This window comes from Zeus faber (assembly GCF_960531495.2).
Source record: "Zeus faber genome assembly, chromosome: 2".
Taxonomy (NCBI): domain Eukaryota; kingdom Metazoa; phylum Chordata; class Actinopteri; order Zeiformes; family Zeidae; genus Zeus; species Zeus faber.
The window spans coordinates 2,978,126-2,994,825 of record NC_137189.1 but is presented as its reverse complement, the minus strand read 5'-3'; the positions used below and the strand labels follow the sequence as shown (position 1 = coordinate 2,994,825).

At 42.4% G+C, this 16,700-nt stretch overlaps 1 protein-coding gene across 3 annotated transcripts in view; it reads right to left on the bottom strand.

Annotated features, from left to right (window-relative positions):
• Positions 1-16,700, bottom strand: part of col12a1b (collagen, type XII, alpha 1b) — a 120,529-nt gene that overhangs the window by 43,934 nt on the left and 59,895 nt on the right. For all 3 annotated transcript variants that reach the window (XM_080024363.1, XM_080024364.1, XM_080024365.1), the window contains 16 exons: positions 16,400-16,529; positions 15,888-16,027; positions 14,520-14,649; positions 14,098-14,237; positions 13,494-13,623; positions 13,177-13,316; positions 9,159-9,288; positions 8,114-8,253; positions 7,585-7,714; positions 7,050-7,189; positions 6,630-6,759; positions 6,339-6,478; positions 5,900-6,029; positions 3,678-3,817; positions 3,029-3,158; positions 1,361-1,503 (listed from right to left, as the gene is read on the bottom strand). In XM_080024363.1, coding sequence (XP_079880489.1) covers positions 1,361-1,503; positions 3,029-3,158; positions 3,678-3,817; positions 5,900-6,029; positions 6,339-6,478; positions 6,630-6,759; positions 7,050-7,189; positions 7,585-7,714; positions 8,114-8,253; positions 9,159-9,288; positions 13,177-13,316; positions 13,494-13,623; positions 14,098-14,237; positions 14,520-14,649; positions 15,888-16,027; positions 16,400-16,529 — 2,163 coding nt within the window. The remainder of the gene's footprint in view (positions 1-1,360; positions 1,504-3,028; positions 3,159-3,677; positions 3,818-5,899; positions 6,030-6,338; positions 6,479-6,629; positions 6,760-7,049; positions 7,190-7,584; positions 7,715-8,113; positions 8,254-9,158; positions 9,289-13,176; positions 13,317-13,493; positions 13,624-14,097; positions 14,238-14,519; positions 14,650-15,887; positions 16,028-16,399; positions 16,530-16,700) is intronic.

The following is a 16,700-nucleotide window of genomic DNA, read 5'->3' as shown; positions in this document are numbered from 1 at the left end:
GTGGAGTAGGTAAAACACTATACATGCCAAATAGTTTTAGCCAGTTTACTAGTAAGTACAGACATTTAAAAAAGAAGAATGTGAGCTATCGTCAGGAAAACGGTCAGGGGTAAGGTAAAATATAAAACTTAACACGAGTACGGTCCTGTAATGTCAGTGTAAAAAGAGATACTGTAAGTGGGCTCAGAGATGACTGATAATTCCTTGTAACTGTGTCTCTTTAAGTTTCCATGTGTCGGCTTATTCTCAGATCTGACAAATAATAATAATATTAATATCTGACAAGCGCTTCATAGGAACAGCAAGGAAACAATTACTTTAAAAATATTACAAAGGTACAAGGTGCTTCAAAAACCTCCAGCTGCATCACATTGGATCCTTATTAGAACTAAATATTCTCTGATCTTGGTTACACATCTGTGTAGTCTACACATTTCCCAAACTTGAGTCATATAGTGATTGAAGAGAATTTTTGCATGGGAGTTCTCTGCATCTCTTGTCTGCTTTGATCTGGCGATTAATGCTAGAGTGTGAAATCAACACTAATCAAGGGAGAGAACAAGCAGATGATTCAGGGTTTTAGTTGAGAGCATCAATGTCATTAATTCTGAGCATACAAAGCATAATCAGTGCCAAAAAAAACCCACATAGTCGACACAGAGCGTTGATTGAGGGGGAAACTATTTACTTTCATGGTTTTACCTGTAAAGCTCACAAAATTAGGGGTTCTCAAACCAGGATCTGTGCCCCCCTATGAGTTTCCAAAATAACTGCAGGGGGTCTGCAGAAATAAATATTTGTATATATATATATATATATATAAAATATTTTAAATATTTTTATTTATTTTTTTATAAACATTAAATAAATATATATTTTTCCCACAAAATATACATATTCAACATCACGAATGAGGGTGGCTTTGTCTGCCAACGGAGCCTTGCTATGAAAAGGTTTGAGACCCCTGCACTAGAGGGGACCTGAACCACAAGAAAAAAATGTAACTCTGAACTTGAAATGAATAAGGATTCATGTTGTTTTTTCATGCTGTGAGCACAATGTAAAGAGAATTTACCTTTTGGAAGGCTAATTCTCTTCACACGCTTTTCTTGTCCTTGTGCTCTGAGTTATTAGAAATAGAGAGTGTTTGTACCCCCACCACCCGCCCTGTCGCAGGGGCACATTCTGTCGCTAATGACAGCCTCTGCTTTACCAGCAGACAGAGAGAGAGAGAGGGAGAGAGAGAGAGAGAGAGAGAGAGAGAGAGAGAGAGAGAGCGAGAGAGAGAGCGAGAGAGAGAGAGAGAGAGAGAGAGCGAGCAAGATAGAGGGCGGGAGAGAGAGAGAGAGACATGACTTACTGACTCCTTGGGCCTGTTGCCAACCAGGGAGACATAGGCCACCCGGTACTGCTGAACCTGGCCTGAGGCGGGCTCCCAGCGCACGTTGAGGCTGTTGGGCGTGGGGTTGTACACCTGGATGTTCCTGGGAGGGGTGCGAGGAACTGCAAGGTCAAGGAAGGCAGAAGAAAGTCAGTGTAGGGGGTGGGGAATGGAGAGAGACTTCCAGAAAGTATGCAGACTTCCATCATATGGAAACAATGAGTGTAAAAGTCTAACGTTTGGTTAAAATGGAGGAAAACAGTTGATTACATCCCAGGTGCTAATGTGTATTAAGAAATAATAATGACTAGTGATTTCTACCCTCAAGCAATGACTCATTCAACAACAACAAAATCAAAACTTGGGAACTTGATTTGAAAGTAGACACATAAAAAATAAATCAAATAGATCCCCAAAGGACCATGGTAATCTGTTTTATTGCTCATTTTAGGGAAAAGGGCCTAAAATGAGAAAAAGGCCTTTTCACCAGAAGCAACCTAGAATATGTTCATAAAAATCCATTTTGTGTCACCAGAGTACCTGTTATATACTGTATTTCTTAACGGTTCGGTACAAACAAATACAATAACTTTCAACACAGATAAACATTTCTCTGTTGAGGACGGAGTTTAGTTTTACTAAAACAGGACAAAAAAAATGTTGAGGGAAGCAGGAGTCACCTGGAAAGAAAGCCACTTTATTGTGTCTATGTGAGGAATGCTGAGAGAGCACAAGCAATTTTTTTTTTTGTTTTATGCAACAGCCTCTTAACTTTCCTTTTAAACCAAAACACATGTCCATATTCCCTGGTATTTGGTTTCTTCAACCTAATAAAAGTTATGCTCCTACACAAGGAGGGGGGAAAATGCTGTGTATTCATCGCGACAAATCCTTTGAAATAGTATGTCTATTTGTTAACTTGAAAAGGTCAATGTTTTCATTGAAGAACTGAACGACTTTAGCAACTCCCTTGTCAATTCTGGTAATAAGACTAACTTCCCAAACTTCCCAGCTAGAGGGCCGTTGAGCAAGGCACCAGAGCTGCTCATAGAGCTTGTCAAGATGGAGCCATGATATCAAAACTGTTCAGATATCTATGGAATGCTAAGACAAAGCATGAGACCTGTTTTGGGATTTTATATATATATATATGAATGAGGGTTTCCATAAAATCCCAAGTTTCATTGGCCTTGGGAACTCTTGAACCTTCCCTGGAATCATTACTTGCCACGTGCACAATGATGCTGCCATGCTCCAGTGGAGTCGCAGCTCGCCAATTACCCGCTGGGGAGGATTTGTGCTTAACAGGCAGAGAGAAAAAAACAAATCTACAGGACGTCAGACCACAAGACACCAGGCACACAGAAATTAAAGTCTTAACCTTTAAAGAAAAAAAAATTATCTTTATTTGGGCAATCAGGAATAATTCCCCCACATGAAAATATGAGCAAATTATTACACGTTTACACGTGAGGAGCTGGGACTTGAAAGTCTACTGGTGTAAACTTGGTCTTTTCTAACCACTGGGATACACCAGCTCCACTCCCACACTGCACACTGCTCTTGTTTCAAAACACTTAAAGGGAACAGTGACGGTTGAAGTGACAACAGAAGAAAAAAAAATGCTGCGGTGATTCTAAGACTTACGCGTCTTTCCGTTTTCAGACTGACGTATACCCTCTCCCTCAGGGTAGACGGGAACCACCGTCACTGTGTAGGGAGTGTCGGATAGCAGGTTCCTCAGGATGGTGTTGGTGGTACCACCAGAGACCTGCTCCTAGTGGACAAGAGACAGAGAGAACACTAGATCTGCATCTTATAGGTATTAGCCCCTGTGCTAAGTTCAGTACAGGGGTTAACAAAGAACAAAGAATGCCTAGACTCTAGGCAATAGAGAGATAGATAATTACACCCGCATGCATGATACTAACATTTATGCAATCATAAGATCTGTAATGAAAATCTGTAGCTCTACATCCTTCATAAGCAGGTGTCACAAACGTCAATGTACAGATGCTACCATGTGATTTGTGATATGTCGGAAGTGGCAAGACTGTGACATGTGGTGTAGCCTTGGAAGGATTTTGAGGATAATATCCAAGTCTGACATCATAACTACTGAGATGCAACCATTATGAAAATCCATTTCTTTAAATGGGCAAGATGAACAATATCTGGACTGGCCTTTACAGTCAAATAGTTCTCATCTACAACCGGGAATAGGACATTCTGATGCTACCTTACTGCCAGGTGGTTGAACTACAACTCCCAAAAGCAATGCTTGTTGATGCCCTACCATGTCCTCTGCACCACCAGAAGCAGGGACATAGAAGAGGCGGTACTGCCGTACGTTGCCCTCCGCCGGCTCCCAGCGGACCTTCAGCGAGCTGGTCGTAGGATCGGTGACCTGCAAATTTTTTACTCTGCCCAAGGCCTCTGACAAAATAACACACATCCATCAGTTTAACTTACAGCTCCAGCAAGGTCAAACGGCAGTCAGTTGCATATTATTTTTATAGGTCTTTTTCGACCTTCTTGAGTGGAAGGTTACTCTGTGCCATGTTGAGGCGATGGAGGAAGTGTCTGGAATGTCATTCATCACAGAAAAGTGAAGGAAATAATGTTTTCAAACACCATATCGGTAGTTGTCTCAAATATTCTGCTTATATGGCCCCCTATGTAAATTACATGATGTTTCATCATTTACCAGCGAGAGACTCTGACAGCATGATTTAACCTGATTTTAAGAAGTGAATGATTGCGTTAAATAGAGGCAAATCTGTTTGAGCATTGAAAGACGTGTTGTGGCAAACATAGAGCCTTTGGTTCCCACCACATGTACAAAATACTAAGGAATTAAAGTTAACTAAGTAATTAAACTACACCGTATTCCAAATTATTATGCAAATTGTATTTAAGTGTCCTAAACATTTTATTTTTTTTGTTTTTCAATTAAACTTATGGATGGTATTGTGTTTCAGGGCTCTTTGGATCACTGAAATCAATCTCAGACACCTGTGATAATAAGTTTGCCAGGTGAGCCCAATTAAAGGAAAACTACTTAAGAGGGACATTCCACATTATTAAGCAGGCACTGGTTTCAAGCAATATGGGAAAGTAAAAGGATCTCTCTGCTGCCGAAAAGCGTCAAATAGTGCAATGCCTTGGACAATGTATGAAAACATTAGATATTTCATGAACACTTAAGCGTGATCATCGTACTGTGAAGAGATTTATGGCTGATTCAGAGCACAGACAGGTTAGTGCAGATAAAGGCATAATGAGGAAGGTTTCTGCCAGACAAATTAATCGGATTAAGAGAGCAGCTGCTAAAATTCCATTACAAAGCAGCAAACAGGTATTTGAAGCTGCTGGTGCATCTGGAATCACGCAAACCTCAAGGTCTAGGATCCTCCAGAGGCTTGCAGTTGTGCATAAACCTACTATTCGGCCACCCCTTACCATTGCTCACAAGCAGAAATGGTTGTAATGGGCCCAGAAATACATGAAGACTAATTTTCAAACAGTTTACTGATGAGTGCCGTGCAACCCTGGATGGTCCAGATGGATGGAGTAGTGGATGGTTGGTGGATGGCCACCATGTCCCAACAAGGCTGCGACGTCAGCAAGGAGGTGGCAGAGTCATGTTTTGAGCCGGAATCATGGAGAGAGGGCTGGTAGGCCCTTTTAGGGGCCCTGAAGGTGTGAAAATGATCTCCGCAAAGTATATAGAGTTTCAGACTGACTACTTTCTTCCATGGAACAAAAAGAAGAACTGTGCCTTCCGTAGCAAAATCATCTTCATGCATGACAATGCACCATCTCATGCTGCAAAGAATACCTCTGTGTCATTGGCTGCTATGAGCATAAAAGGAGAAAAACTCATGGTGTGGCCCCCATCCTCCCCTGACCTCAACACTATTGAGAAGCTTTAGAGCATCCTCAAGTAAAATATCTAAGGGTGGGAGGCAGTTCGCATCAAAATGGCAGCTCTGGGAGGCTATTCTGACATCCTGCAAAGAAATTCAAGCAGAAACTCTCCAAAAACTCACAAGTTCAATGGATGCAAGAATTGTGAAGGTGATATCAAAGAAGGGGTCCTATGTTAACGTGTAACTTGGCCTGTTAAGGTGTTCATGATTGAAATAGCTTTTGATTTCAGTAAATATGACCTCCAAATGATGCAAATTCAACCATGACCATTCATGACCATTTTCAGTTCTTTACAACCTATAAAATGTTTTGAAACTCTGCTGTGCATAATAATTTGGAACAGTGCATTTTGAGTTTTGTATTTAAAAAAATATATATTGTTATCATTGGGAGGTTTGTTCAATAACATTTGAATTGTACCCTAACAGTTGATGAGTGAAAATTATACTGACTGTCATTTGCATCGACTATTTCGGAAAATCAGAGAAAAATATCATTTGCATAATAATTTGGAACGCAGTGTAATTAAAACTACTAAGTAAATAATATGTTGCTTTTGGGGCACTCAGCATGTGTGGAACTTACTTGTTTTTCCGTTCTCTGACAGGCGCTTTCCCTCCACGTCGGAGTACACAGGTACCAGCGTCACCGTGTACTCCGTGTCTGGCAGCAGACTCCTCAGGACTGTGTTAGTCGACATACCAGAAACCTGGGTCTAAGACAGAGAAAACTGAAAATGAATGCGTGGTTTTCTTTAACTTTATAACCAAACTTAATTTCTCTTTATTCAAAACCATTCCTCATTATCCTCAATTCAACTCAAATCCAATATTATACCACTTATTCAACAACTTTTTTTATAGCACTGCATACAGTAGTACTGTTTTTCTTTTGCATTTTCTTTACTCTATTAACTTTGGTGCACATTTCTGTTAATTGTAATAACTTTCCACTACAAAACCATTTAAAGATAATTTTTTATGGGTTTCAGCGGTACATTTAAGGTGAGCAGTGACATGGGTACCGTGCTCTCAGTGCCTCCGGCCGCCGGGACATAGAGCACGTTGTACTGGCGGACATCGCCCTCGGCAGGCTCCCAGTGCACCCTCAGGGAGTTGACGCTGGGGTCGGTCACCTTGAGATTCTTGACTCCGCCCAGCGGCTCTGAAAGACCCAGTGTGCATTATGACCAGAAAACATGGAAATAGCTGATTTGTAGAAGTGCAAAATAGTCGATAAAACCCTGAAAAACCTGATAAAATACATGGTTTACGAACATCTAACTATAATGTCAGTTTCCCGGTCAGTCACTCACTCGTCTTCCCCTTCTCTGCCTGGCGGATGCCCTCCACGTCTGGGTAGACAGGGACGACAACCACATTGTATACGGTGTCTGGGTCCAAGTTCCTCAGAATGGTGCTGGTGGTTCCTCCAGAAACCTGCTCCTGTTCAACAAAAAATTTGGGCTGCTGTCAGCACCACAACAACTAAAACCAATTATGCCGCATTGGAGTCAGACACAGTGGCTAATGCTGTCGTTCACTGTGTAAGTGAAGCATGGTTGTAACTGATACAGAGCATATTCCAGTTCTGCTCTGCTCATGATTACATTCAGGAAGATAAAGTAACAACTGCTTTTATTTGCTTATAAGGCCAAGGAAAGATCCCGTCGCCCAAACCATATAGGTGGTCACAGTTTCATAAAACCGCATAATTACTGTTAACTTTATCCTACCATGTGCTCCTCGCCCGCAGGCTGGGCGGTGTAGAAGACCTTGTACTGGCGGACGTTCCCGGGTGCGGGCTCCCAGCGGGCCGTCAGCGTGCTGATGGTCGGGTCCACAACCTGCAGGTTCTTAACTCCACCCATGGGATCTGTGGATGTAAAATAGAAAGAATGAGCTGGAGCAGGATCTGGTTCCGTGGCCTGAGAGATCTTTTTGTGCTTGTGGAATACATGTGTAAGTATTTTAAAAGGTTTAAAAAGTTTCAATACTGTTTAATTTGTAGTTGAATGTGGAGGAGATAATTTGTTAATTTTGGTTAATTTGTTGGTTAATTCTGTTGATTCATTTTCTTAATCTTGTTTTACCAGACACGAAATAATGTAATAATGTGTTTACACGCTTGTTAGCCTACTTAATAAACTAAAACTAAAATCGTTTCCATAGTTAAGTGCCATAGACTTTAGTCCATATACTTTTCATTTGGAAAAATGAAAGATTCTCGACTCTTAACTTTCATAATCAAGATTCTTTGCCTGAACTCACTTGTTTTGCCATTCTTGGACTTTGGCTTGCCCTCCATCTCATGGTACACAGGCACCACGGTGACGGTGTACTCAGTGTTGGGCTCCAGCTTCTTAAGAACTGTGGCGGTGGTCGATCCAGACACCTGGTCCTGGTCACGGACAGACGACACATGAGACACAACAACAGAGCGTTTGCATCATAGAGCTCTGCACGCCAGACTGGATTCACTGCGCACGCAGGGAAAGAATCCATGAAAAGGACTTCTTGAGCCTGGTTTGCGCTCAAAAGCTCTCAGACTAAAAGGTGTCACTGTTTAGTGCGTTCCAAGTACAATTGCAATAGTCAGTTGACAACCACACTCCTTCTTCGCATCAAGTACCCAAACCTTAAGGCCGAAGTATTTCAAATAATTTTTGTACTATACCACCAAGACAAGCAAAATTATCTCATCCCATCCCACCATGTTTATTCTGTTGCTACGCAAAGAGTTACGATTTTTCTCCATTCCCAGACACATTCAAAAAAAAATGTCTGCGGTGGCCTTTACCACTTCCTGTTCTCCTCCTGCGACCGGCACCCAGATCACGATGTACTCGCGCACATTTCCTTCCGCCGGATCCCATCGCACGTTTAGGGTGCTGGTGGTGGGATCTGTGACCTGCAGGTTCCTGGCGAAGCCCAGGGGCCCTGTGCGAAGGAGGACAAGACGGTCATCGCGTGGAAGTATGAGCCGAGCAGCTGTTTGTCTGGTGGGAGATTACAGGCGTCGAGGGAGTGATTCTTCAAGCTGAGACCCCGGGACAGCAGCGCTGTCAACGACTGTTTCAGAAAAGTTTCTACTGATTCAGATACACTCTGTTGTTTAGACCTCCAACTCCCTGCTGTGATCCCAACCAAACAAACACTACATATACTGTATACTACATACTTCGCACTTCTGATGGATGCATTGTGGGATATCATAACCTAAACGTTTTTTATTTTTTCCCTATACTAGTTGTAAAAGCTCAAATCTGTCTCTCTCAATGTATAGGAGGTTACCTATCTCTCCATTTGGTCACAATGGCCAACCCAAAGAGTCTCTTTACTTTCTATTCCATTGTGTCAACACTTTACTTTCTCCTGTAGGTCTCTCAACACCAGATGGTATATTTTGGTATGCCGTGGCTTCACCCAATGAATACAAATCTAGGTTTCTCTGGATAGTGCATCTCTGCAATCTGGCAGGGACAACACATTAACACCTCTATTACAAAAGGGTGTAAAAGAGGTTGTTCTTTCACCTTGCCAGGTCAACGCGAATGACTAATGACAACATTTCAGTCTCTGCAGTCTTTATGAGGACCAGCCCTGGTGCCAAATGACTCCAATCAATGAAGAACATAAAATCTTGACCAAGTTCTTTGGCAACGCTATTGCCCCATTGCGCAACAGTCAGCTGAAGCTATTCTGTCAATACTGAACAAATTGAAAAGATTCTGATGCCAATCATTCAGATCCCAGTGACTCACAATGATTGAATAATAAGGCTTAAGTCAAAAGATACTGGACTTTTCTGTGCTACGGTGACCTTGACACAAACATCCACTTACTGGTCTTGCCATTGTCTGACAGACTCGGCCCGTCACCCTCAGCGTAGACTGGGACCACAGTGACGGTGTAGCGAGTGTCCGGAAGGAGCTTCTCCAGAACAGTCTTTGTGGTGCTCTCAGACACTTGCTCCTGAGAAGAGAGTTGGATACAGCATGTGGATTAAAAATGAACAGATAAATCAATGAGGAACTAAAAGGTTCGGCCAGAGACGTCAGCAGCATGGCTTATTAGTTGAAGAAAGGAAATTGAGTCAAACCTGAGAAAGTTATCAGATTTTCTACAAAAGTGAGCAATGCACTGAAACCCAACCTGCTAGGGGGGCGCTGCTGAGTACTTCTTAACCCTCACCACTAAGAATACCAAAAGCGTCTCCAAATTTTGGGGTGCTATTGATTTTTTGATTCACAAGCTAATGGTGCAGAGTATCTCCTATTGTTGTGCATTGAGTGTTCAAGGAAAACCTTATTTTGCGATTGTTGGGAGTCAACCGAAGTGATCTTTTAAATTGATTAAGTATTGAGAGAATGGTTATTCAGTCGGGTTGACTCCCAGTGATCCAAAAACAAGGTTTTGATTAAAAAAACACACAAATTATCCTTTAATACAATAATAGCATTATGACTTCTGCCCTGTGGTTGAACTTGGACATTACAATGATTCTTCCTCCAGCCCTATTTTAAAATCAAACCATGAAAATCAGTGCCATATCAGGAGCCGCTTCGTAGAATTAGCCTGGACAGACTGTGTCTGATTGGGGGCGAATGCGGTGTCATGTCAAATGGGCCTGTTTTGAATAACAGATTATGACACAGCTGCCAAATTGACAGCCAGCTGCACCAGAGCTGTTATTACACGGTTGTTCACACACCGTATGCTTCCTATCTGCCTTAACCACATCACGACTGCTACGGCGCTGGTGAACGAATCTTATCTGATCACCAAGCTCAACGACAAAGACAACCTCCCACTCAGATGGTGTACAACAATTGAGGATCCATCTTCCCTGGCGGATTTGCAAGCTATTGTGTGGTTACATGTGGGGGTGGGGGTTACCCTGTCAGCAAGTGTGACATCACTGGATTTGTTGGTTTGTTGTATTCTTATTATTGTTCAGCCCAGGATTTTTTAAGAATCATCAAAGGTTTGTAATTGTTGGCCATTGGCGCTCATGGCCAATTACAATGAAGAGTTGAGGTCATTTAAGATCAACCGAACTAAAATAACTGAATAAAATGTGAAAAAAAGAGCGTCTTTGAAAGAAAATTTACCAAAATAAGAACAGAAGCAGAATAGGTATAAGAACCTGTTTAACTCCAGGTTGTGTACCTTTGTGGGAACCTGAGAGCAGAAAACCAAATTCCTTGTTTGGGACAATATCCCAAAAAAGGAATTTGGAGGGCATCCGGTGGAGAGCATCCCGAGCATCCTGACAGGCCACATCACTGCCTGGTTTGGGAACTGTACTGCTCAGGACAGACGGGCCCTGCAGAGGATGGTGCATTCAGCTGAATGTACCACTGGAACTACCCTCCCCTTCCTGCAGGACTTAGCAGAGCCCGCAGGATCATGAAGGATCCTCAACACCCCAATAATGGACTGTTCCAGCTGCTGCGGCCAGGCAAGCGCCTCCGCAGTCACACAGCGAGAACAGAGAGACTGAGACAGAGTTTTTTCCCGCAAGCCATAAGAACTCCCAATGCTGACCTCACCAGGGGTCCTCACTGAGCCACAGACACACAGTGGGGCAAAAAAGTATTTAGTCAGCCACCAATTGTGCAAGTTCGCCCACTTAAAAAGATGAGAGAGGCCTGTTATTTTCATCATAAGTTTACCTCAACTATGAGGGACAAAATCAGAAAAAAAAATCCAGAAAATTGCATTGTCTTATTTTTAAAGAATTTATTTGCAAAATACGGTGGAAAATAAGTATTTGGTCAATAACAAAAGTTCATCTCAATACTTGTTATATACCCTTTGTTTGCAATGACAGAGGTCAAACGTTTTCTGTAAGTCTTCACAAGGTTTCACACACTGTTGTGGTATTTTGGCCCATTCCTCCATGCAGATCTCCTCTAGAGCAGTGATGTTTTGGGGCTGTCGCTGGGCAACACAGACTTTCAACTCCCTCCAAAGATTTTCTATGGGGTTGAGATCTGGAGACTGGCTAGGCCACTCCAGGACCTTGAAATGCTTCTTACGAAGCCACTCCTTCGTTGCCAGGGCGGTGTGTTTGGGATCATTGTCATGCTGAAAGACCCAGCCATGTTTCATCTTCAATGCCCTTGCTGATGGAAGGAGGTTTTCACTCAAAATGTCACGATACATGGCCCCATTCATTCTTTTCCTTTACACGGATCAGTCATCCTGGTCCCTTTGCAGAAAAACAGCCCCAAAGCATGATGTTTCCACCCCCATGCAAACCTTATTAGAAAAAGTCGGGCAATAAGAGAATAGACAGAGAATAGAATTTTTTAATAATTGCAATGTTTGCACACAGCCCGAGGTAAAACCTCTGCACACCGCATCATAAAGTGATCTTGATCGCTGCAGTATTACACTGTTAGGTATGGTGTTCTTTGGATGCAACTCAGCTTTCTTTCTCCTCCAAACACGACAAGTTGAGTTTTTACCAAAAAGTTCTATTTTGGTTTCATCTGACCATATGACATTCTCCCATTCCTCTTCTGGATCATCCAAATGCTCTCTAGCAAACTTCAGACGGGCCTGGACATGTACTGGCTTAAGCAGGGGGACATGTCTGGCATTGCAGGATTTGAGTCCCTGGCGGCGTAGTGTGTTACTGATGGTAGCCTTTGTTACTTTGTTCCCAGCTCTCTGCAGGTCATTCACTAGGTCCCCCCGTGCTCTGGGATGTTTGCTCACTGTTCTTGTGATCATTTTGACCCCACGGGGTGAGATCTTGCATGGAGCCCCAGATCGAGGGAGATTATCAGTGGTCTTGTATGTCTTCCATTTTCTAATAATTGCTCCCACCGTTGATTTCTTCACAACAAGCTGCTTACCTATTGCAGATTCAGTCTTCCCAGCCTGGTGCAGGTCTACAATTTTGTTTCTGGTGTCCTTTGACAGCTCTTTGGTCTTGGCCATAGTGGAGTTTGGAGTGTGACTGTTTGAGGTTGTGGACAGGTGTCTTTTATACTGATAACGAGTTCAAACAGGTGCCATTAATACAGGTAACGAGTGGAGGACAGAGGAGCCTCTTAAAGAAAAAGTTACAGGTCTGTAAAAGCCAGAAATCTTGCTTGTTTGTAGGTGACCAAATACTTATTTTACCGAGGAATTTACCAATTAATTCATTAAAAATCCTACAATGTGATTTCCTGGATTCTTTCCCCACATTCTGTCTCTCATAGTCGAAGTGAACCTATGATGAAAATTACAGGCCTCTCTCATCTTTTTAAGTGGGAGAACTTGCACAATTGGTGGCTGACTAAATACCTTTTTGCCCCACTACCTTACTGTACTGTATGTAGCATACTGTACCGCATACTGTGTCACTGTTCTGGGTTTTTCGGTGATACTGTATTGCTGCGGCGTACTGTTGTATACTGTGCTGTATTATCCCACAAACACTACCTCACTTTATTCACAGGTCACTTTAATGCACATATCTGTATTTACATAATTGCCTATCCCATATACATAAGTCTATCCCATATACATAAGCCTATTCCCTTTATCTATTCCATTTTATTTTATTTTATTTTATTTTATTTTATTCTATACATTTTTATATTATGCTATAAGTATTCGACTTACTGTATTACGTTTTAGGAATCAGTTGGTCCTGTAGAAAGAAATTTTCTTAGGTAACTAATGTGTTCTGTCTAGGACATATTGTGTGTAATCATCGGGTGCATTGCATTACATTTCACTGCATATATGTATGAAAGTAGGTATATGTATGTGACGAATAAACCTCTTGAATCTTGAATCTTGAATCTTGAATAGAATAGAATAGAATAGAATAGAATAGAATAGAATTGCAGCTCTCACCACAATCTCCAGTCCTCCGTTGGTGGGGATGTAGACAACTTTGTATCCCTGGACGTTGCCATCGGCTGGATTCCAGGTCACTGTGAGGGTGGTGATGGTCGGGTTCTTCACCTGCAGGTTGCTCAAGCCGCCCAAAGGCACTTAGGAAATGGAAATAAAAAACACAGGTGATGTTAAGAGTCCGTAAGGTGGACAAATTCACATAACCTTGCTACTGTGGATCACGAATACAAGAGTCAACGCAAACGGCATCTAAGAATACTCTGGGTAAAATAAATCACCCTCTAGCTTTAATATTACATTCCACAGTGACTTACAAGTCTTTCCGTTCTCCGACTGGCGCCTGCCCTCCCTGGCAGGGTACACAGGTAGCACAGAGATGGTGTACGGCGTGTCAGGCTGCAAGTTCCTCAGAACGATGGTGGTGGTGCCAGCCGGAACTTGCTCCTGTTTGCACGCATTGGAAAAAAATGTTGTTTCCAAGCCATATAATTACTGTATAATACACAGTAGCTCTCGATGATTGATATGAATTATGGTGCACAGAATTAATTTTTATTTTTTATATACTTTTATTAATCCATCTGGGGGAAATTAGGTATCCTCTGCATTTAACCTCCCTTTACCTACGAGCAGTGGGCAGCCGTAGTACAGCAATGCGGTCCAACTCCAGCTCTTTTGCCAGTGCCTTGGTCAGGGCCACCGACAGTAACCCCTAACATACATGTATTTTGATGGTGGGAGGAAACCGGAGCACCCGGACGAAACCACAGAGAAACACACGGAGAACATGCAAATTCCACAGAGAAAGGACCTGGGACGGCCAGGCTTTGAACCAAGGACCTTCTTGCTGTGAGGTAACAGTGTTAATCACTGAGCCACTGTGCATGACAGAGGTAACATAATCTTTAAGAAACTCACCATTTCTTCATTGCCGCCTGCAACAGGTACGAAGAAGACCTTGTACTGGCGCACTGCTCCATCGGCCGGGTCCCAGTTCACCGTGAGGGAGGTCATGGTCGGGTGAGTCACCCTCAGACTCCTCACTCCTCCCAAAGGCCCTAGAACCACAAGTAGCTTATTCATACAAACCATGACACTCACATTTATCTGCTCTCAACTATTAACTGGCAGGATTACTGGTCTAGAATGCTAGTTTTTTACTATTGGTGAGTTTAATCTAGTCTTTTAATTAATCAATAAGAATAGAATGTTTTTTTAAATGTCATGTTATTTAATCAAATTTAATTTAAAGTAATATGATTTTTAATGTAATGCTGTTCACACTCCCTGCACTCTGGTGGTTCTGACATGATCCTGAGAGCCCTTTAAGACATACTTACTGGTCTTTCCGTTCTCAGAAATCCTCTTCCCGTCTCCTTCGTCATAAACTGGGATCATTGTGACAGTGTAGAGGGTGTCCGGCTGGAGGCCTCGCAGGACCGTGCTGGTGGTGGACCCAGACACCTGCTCCTGTCAGCCACAACAACGGAAAAGATGTTAACACCCCAAAACCAATGTGTGTAGATAGAGACCTGTATCAACCAAATATTTTCTATTGTTTCCCACAAAAGGTGTCCGAAGAAAATGAGAAACCAACAGAAGAAAAATATATAAAATGAACGCACACTCAAATTATGGGTTAAAAAAAACAATATAATAATAAAAATACGCACACAGCGTGTTTGTGTTCCGGACAAACCACCTTCCTCAGAACAAAGCAAGAGAAGGACATGCTGTAAGTGTGTCATTAATAAAACAAATTGTGAGAAAAAGGAAGTTAAACTGGTACCATGTTTAGATGATCTCAATGTGAGGAATGGATGTGTGTGTTTTATTCGATAAAGTTGAAATTAAAACCAGAGTCCAGTTTACACTGTACTGTATGTAGTGCTTTACTCTAGCACTGCAATGCTGCAGTACTATAGTGCTTTAGAGCTGCAGTACTGTAGCACTGTAGCACTCTAGTACTGTAGTGCTTTACAGTGCTGTAGTACTATAGCGCTGTAATACTGCAGTACTGTAGCGCTGTAGTACTATGGTGCTGTCGAGCTTCAGTACTGTAGCACTGTAGCACTGTAGTACTGTAGCGCTTTATAGTGCTGTAGCACTATAGCGCTCTAGTACTGTAGCACTGTAGTACTGTTGCGGTATACAATGCTGTAGCACTGTATCGCTGCAGTACTTTAGTGCTGTAGCACTGTAGCGGTGTACAATGCTGTAGCCCTATAGCGCTGTAGTACTGTAGCGCTGTAGTACTGTCGCAGTATACAATGCTGTAGCACTGTATCGCTGCAGTACTTTAGTGCTGTAGCACTGTAGCGGTGTACAATGCTGTAGCCCTATAGCGCTGTAGTACTGTAGCGCTGTAGTACTGTCGCGATGTACAATGCTGTAGCACTGTATCGCTGCAGTACGGGTTTGCTGTAGCACTGTAGCGGTGTACAATGCTGTAGCACTATAGCATTGTAGTACTGTAGAGCTGTAGCTCTGTTGTAGTGTAGTGGTGTACAATGCTGTAGCACTGAAGTATTGTAGCACAGTACAATGCTGTCGCACTGTAGTATTGCAGTACTGTATTACTGTTGTACTGTAGCGCAGTACACAGCTGTGGTACTGTAGCAGTGTACAATGCTGTAGTACTGTAGTGGTGTACAATGCCGTAGTACTGTAGTGCTGTAGCAATGTAGTAGATTAACTACCAGTCCTACCATGAGTTCAGCTCCTCCTGCAGCTGGAGTGTAGATGACCTTGTACTCCTTCACTTGGCCCTCAGCCGGCTCCCAGCGCACGTTCAGCGTGCTCATGGTGGGGTTCAACACCTGCAGGTTCTTCACTCCACCCAGAGGCACTGGGGGGACAGGAACCAAATAGAACAGACATGTTGACGCGAAACTATACATTTTGACACAAATAGCATCACAATCCCAAGGGCCATCATTAAATTACTGTTTATACTGAAATGTATTTAAATTGTTATTATTTCAAAGTAGTTTTTACTGTGAGTGAATGAGTCTAATATAGTCTAATTAATCAAATTGAATAAAATAGGATATCGTTTTTTCCATGTCATGTAATTTAATTAAATGTTATTTAATGAAATCTAATTAAATGTAATAGGATTTAATCTGACATTTAAAATGGAATGCTGTTCTTTTCACTGTCCCTGCACTCTGGGGCTTCTGACATGAGAGATCCTGAGAGCCCTTCAAGACATTCTTACTGGTCTTCCCGTTCTCAGACATCCTCTTCCCGTCTCCTGCATTGTAGACTGGGAGCAGTGTGACAGTGTAGAGGGTGTCCGGCTGGAGGCCTCGCAGGACCGTGCTGGTGGTGGACCCAGACACCTGCTCCTGTCAGCCGCAACAAGGGAGAAGTTGTTAACGTTCCAAAACCAAAATGTGTGTAGATACAGACATCTGTGTCAATGCCATATTTTCTATCATTTCCCACAGAAAGTGTCCAAAAAAATGAGAAATCAACAGAAGAAAAACATAAAAAATGAACGCTAGGTAGTAGTCCTG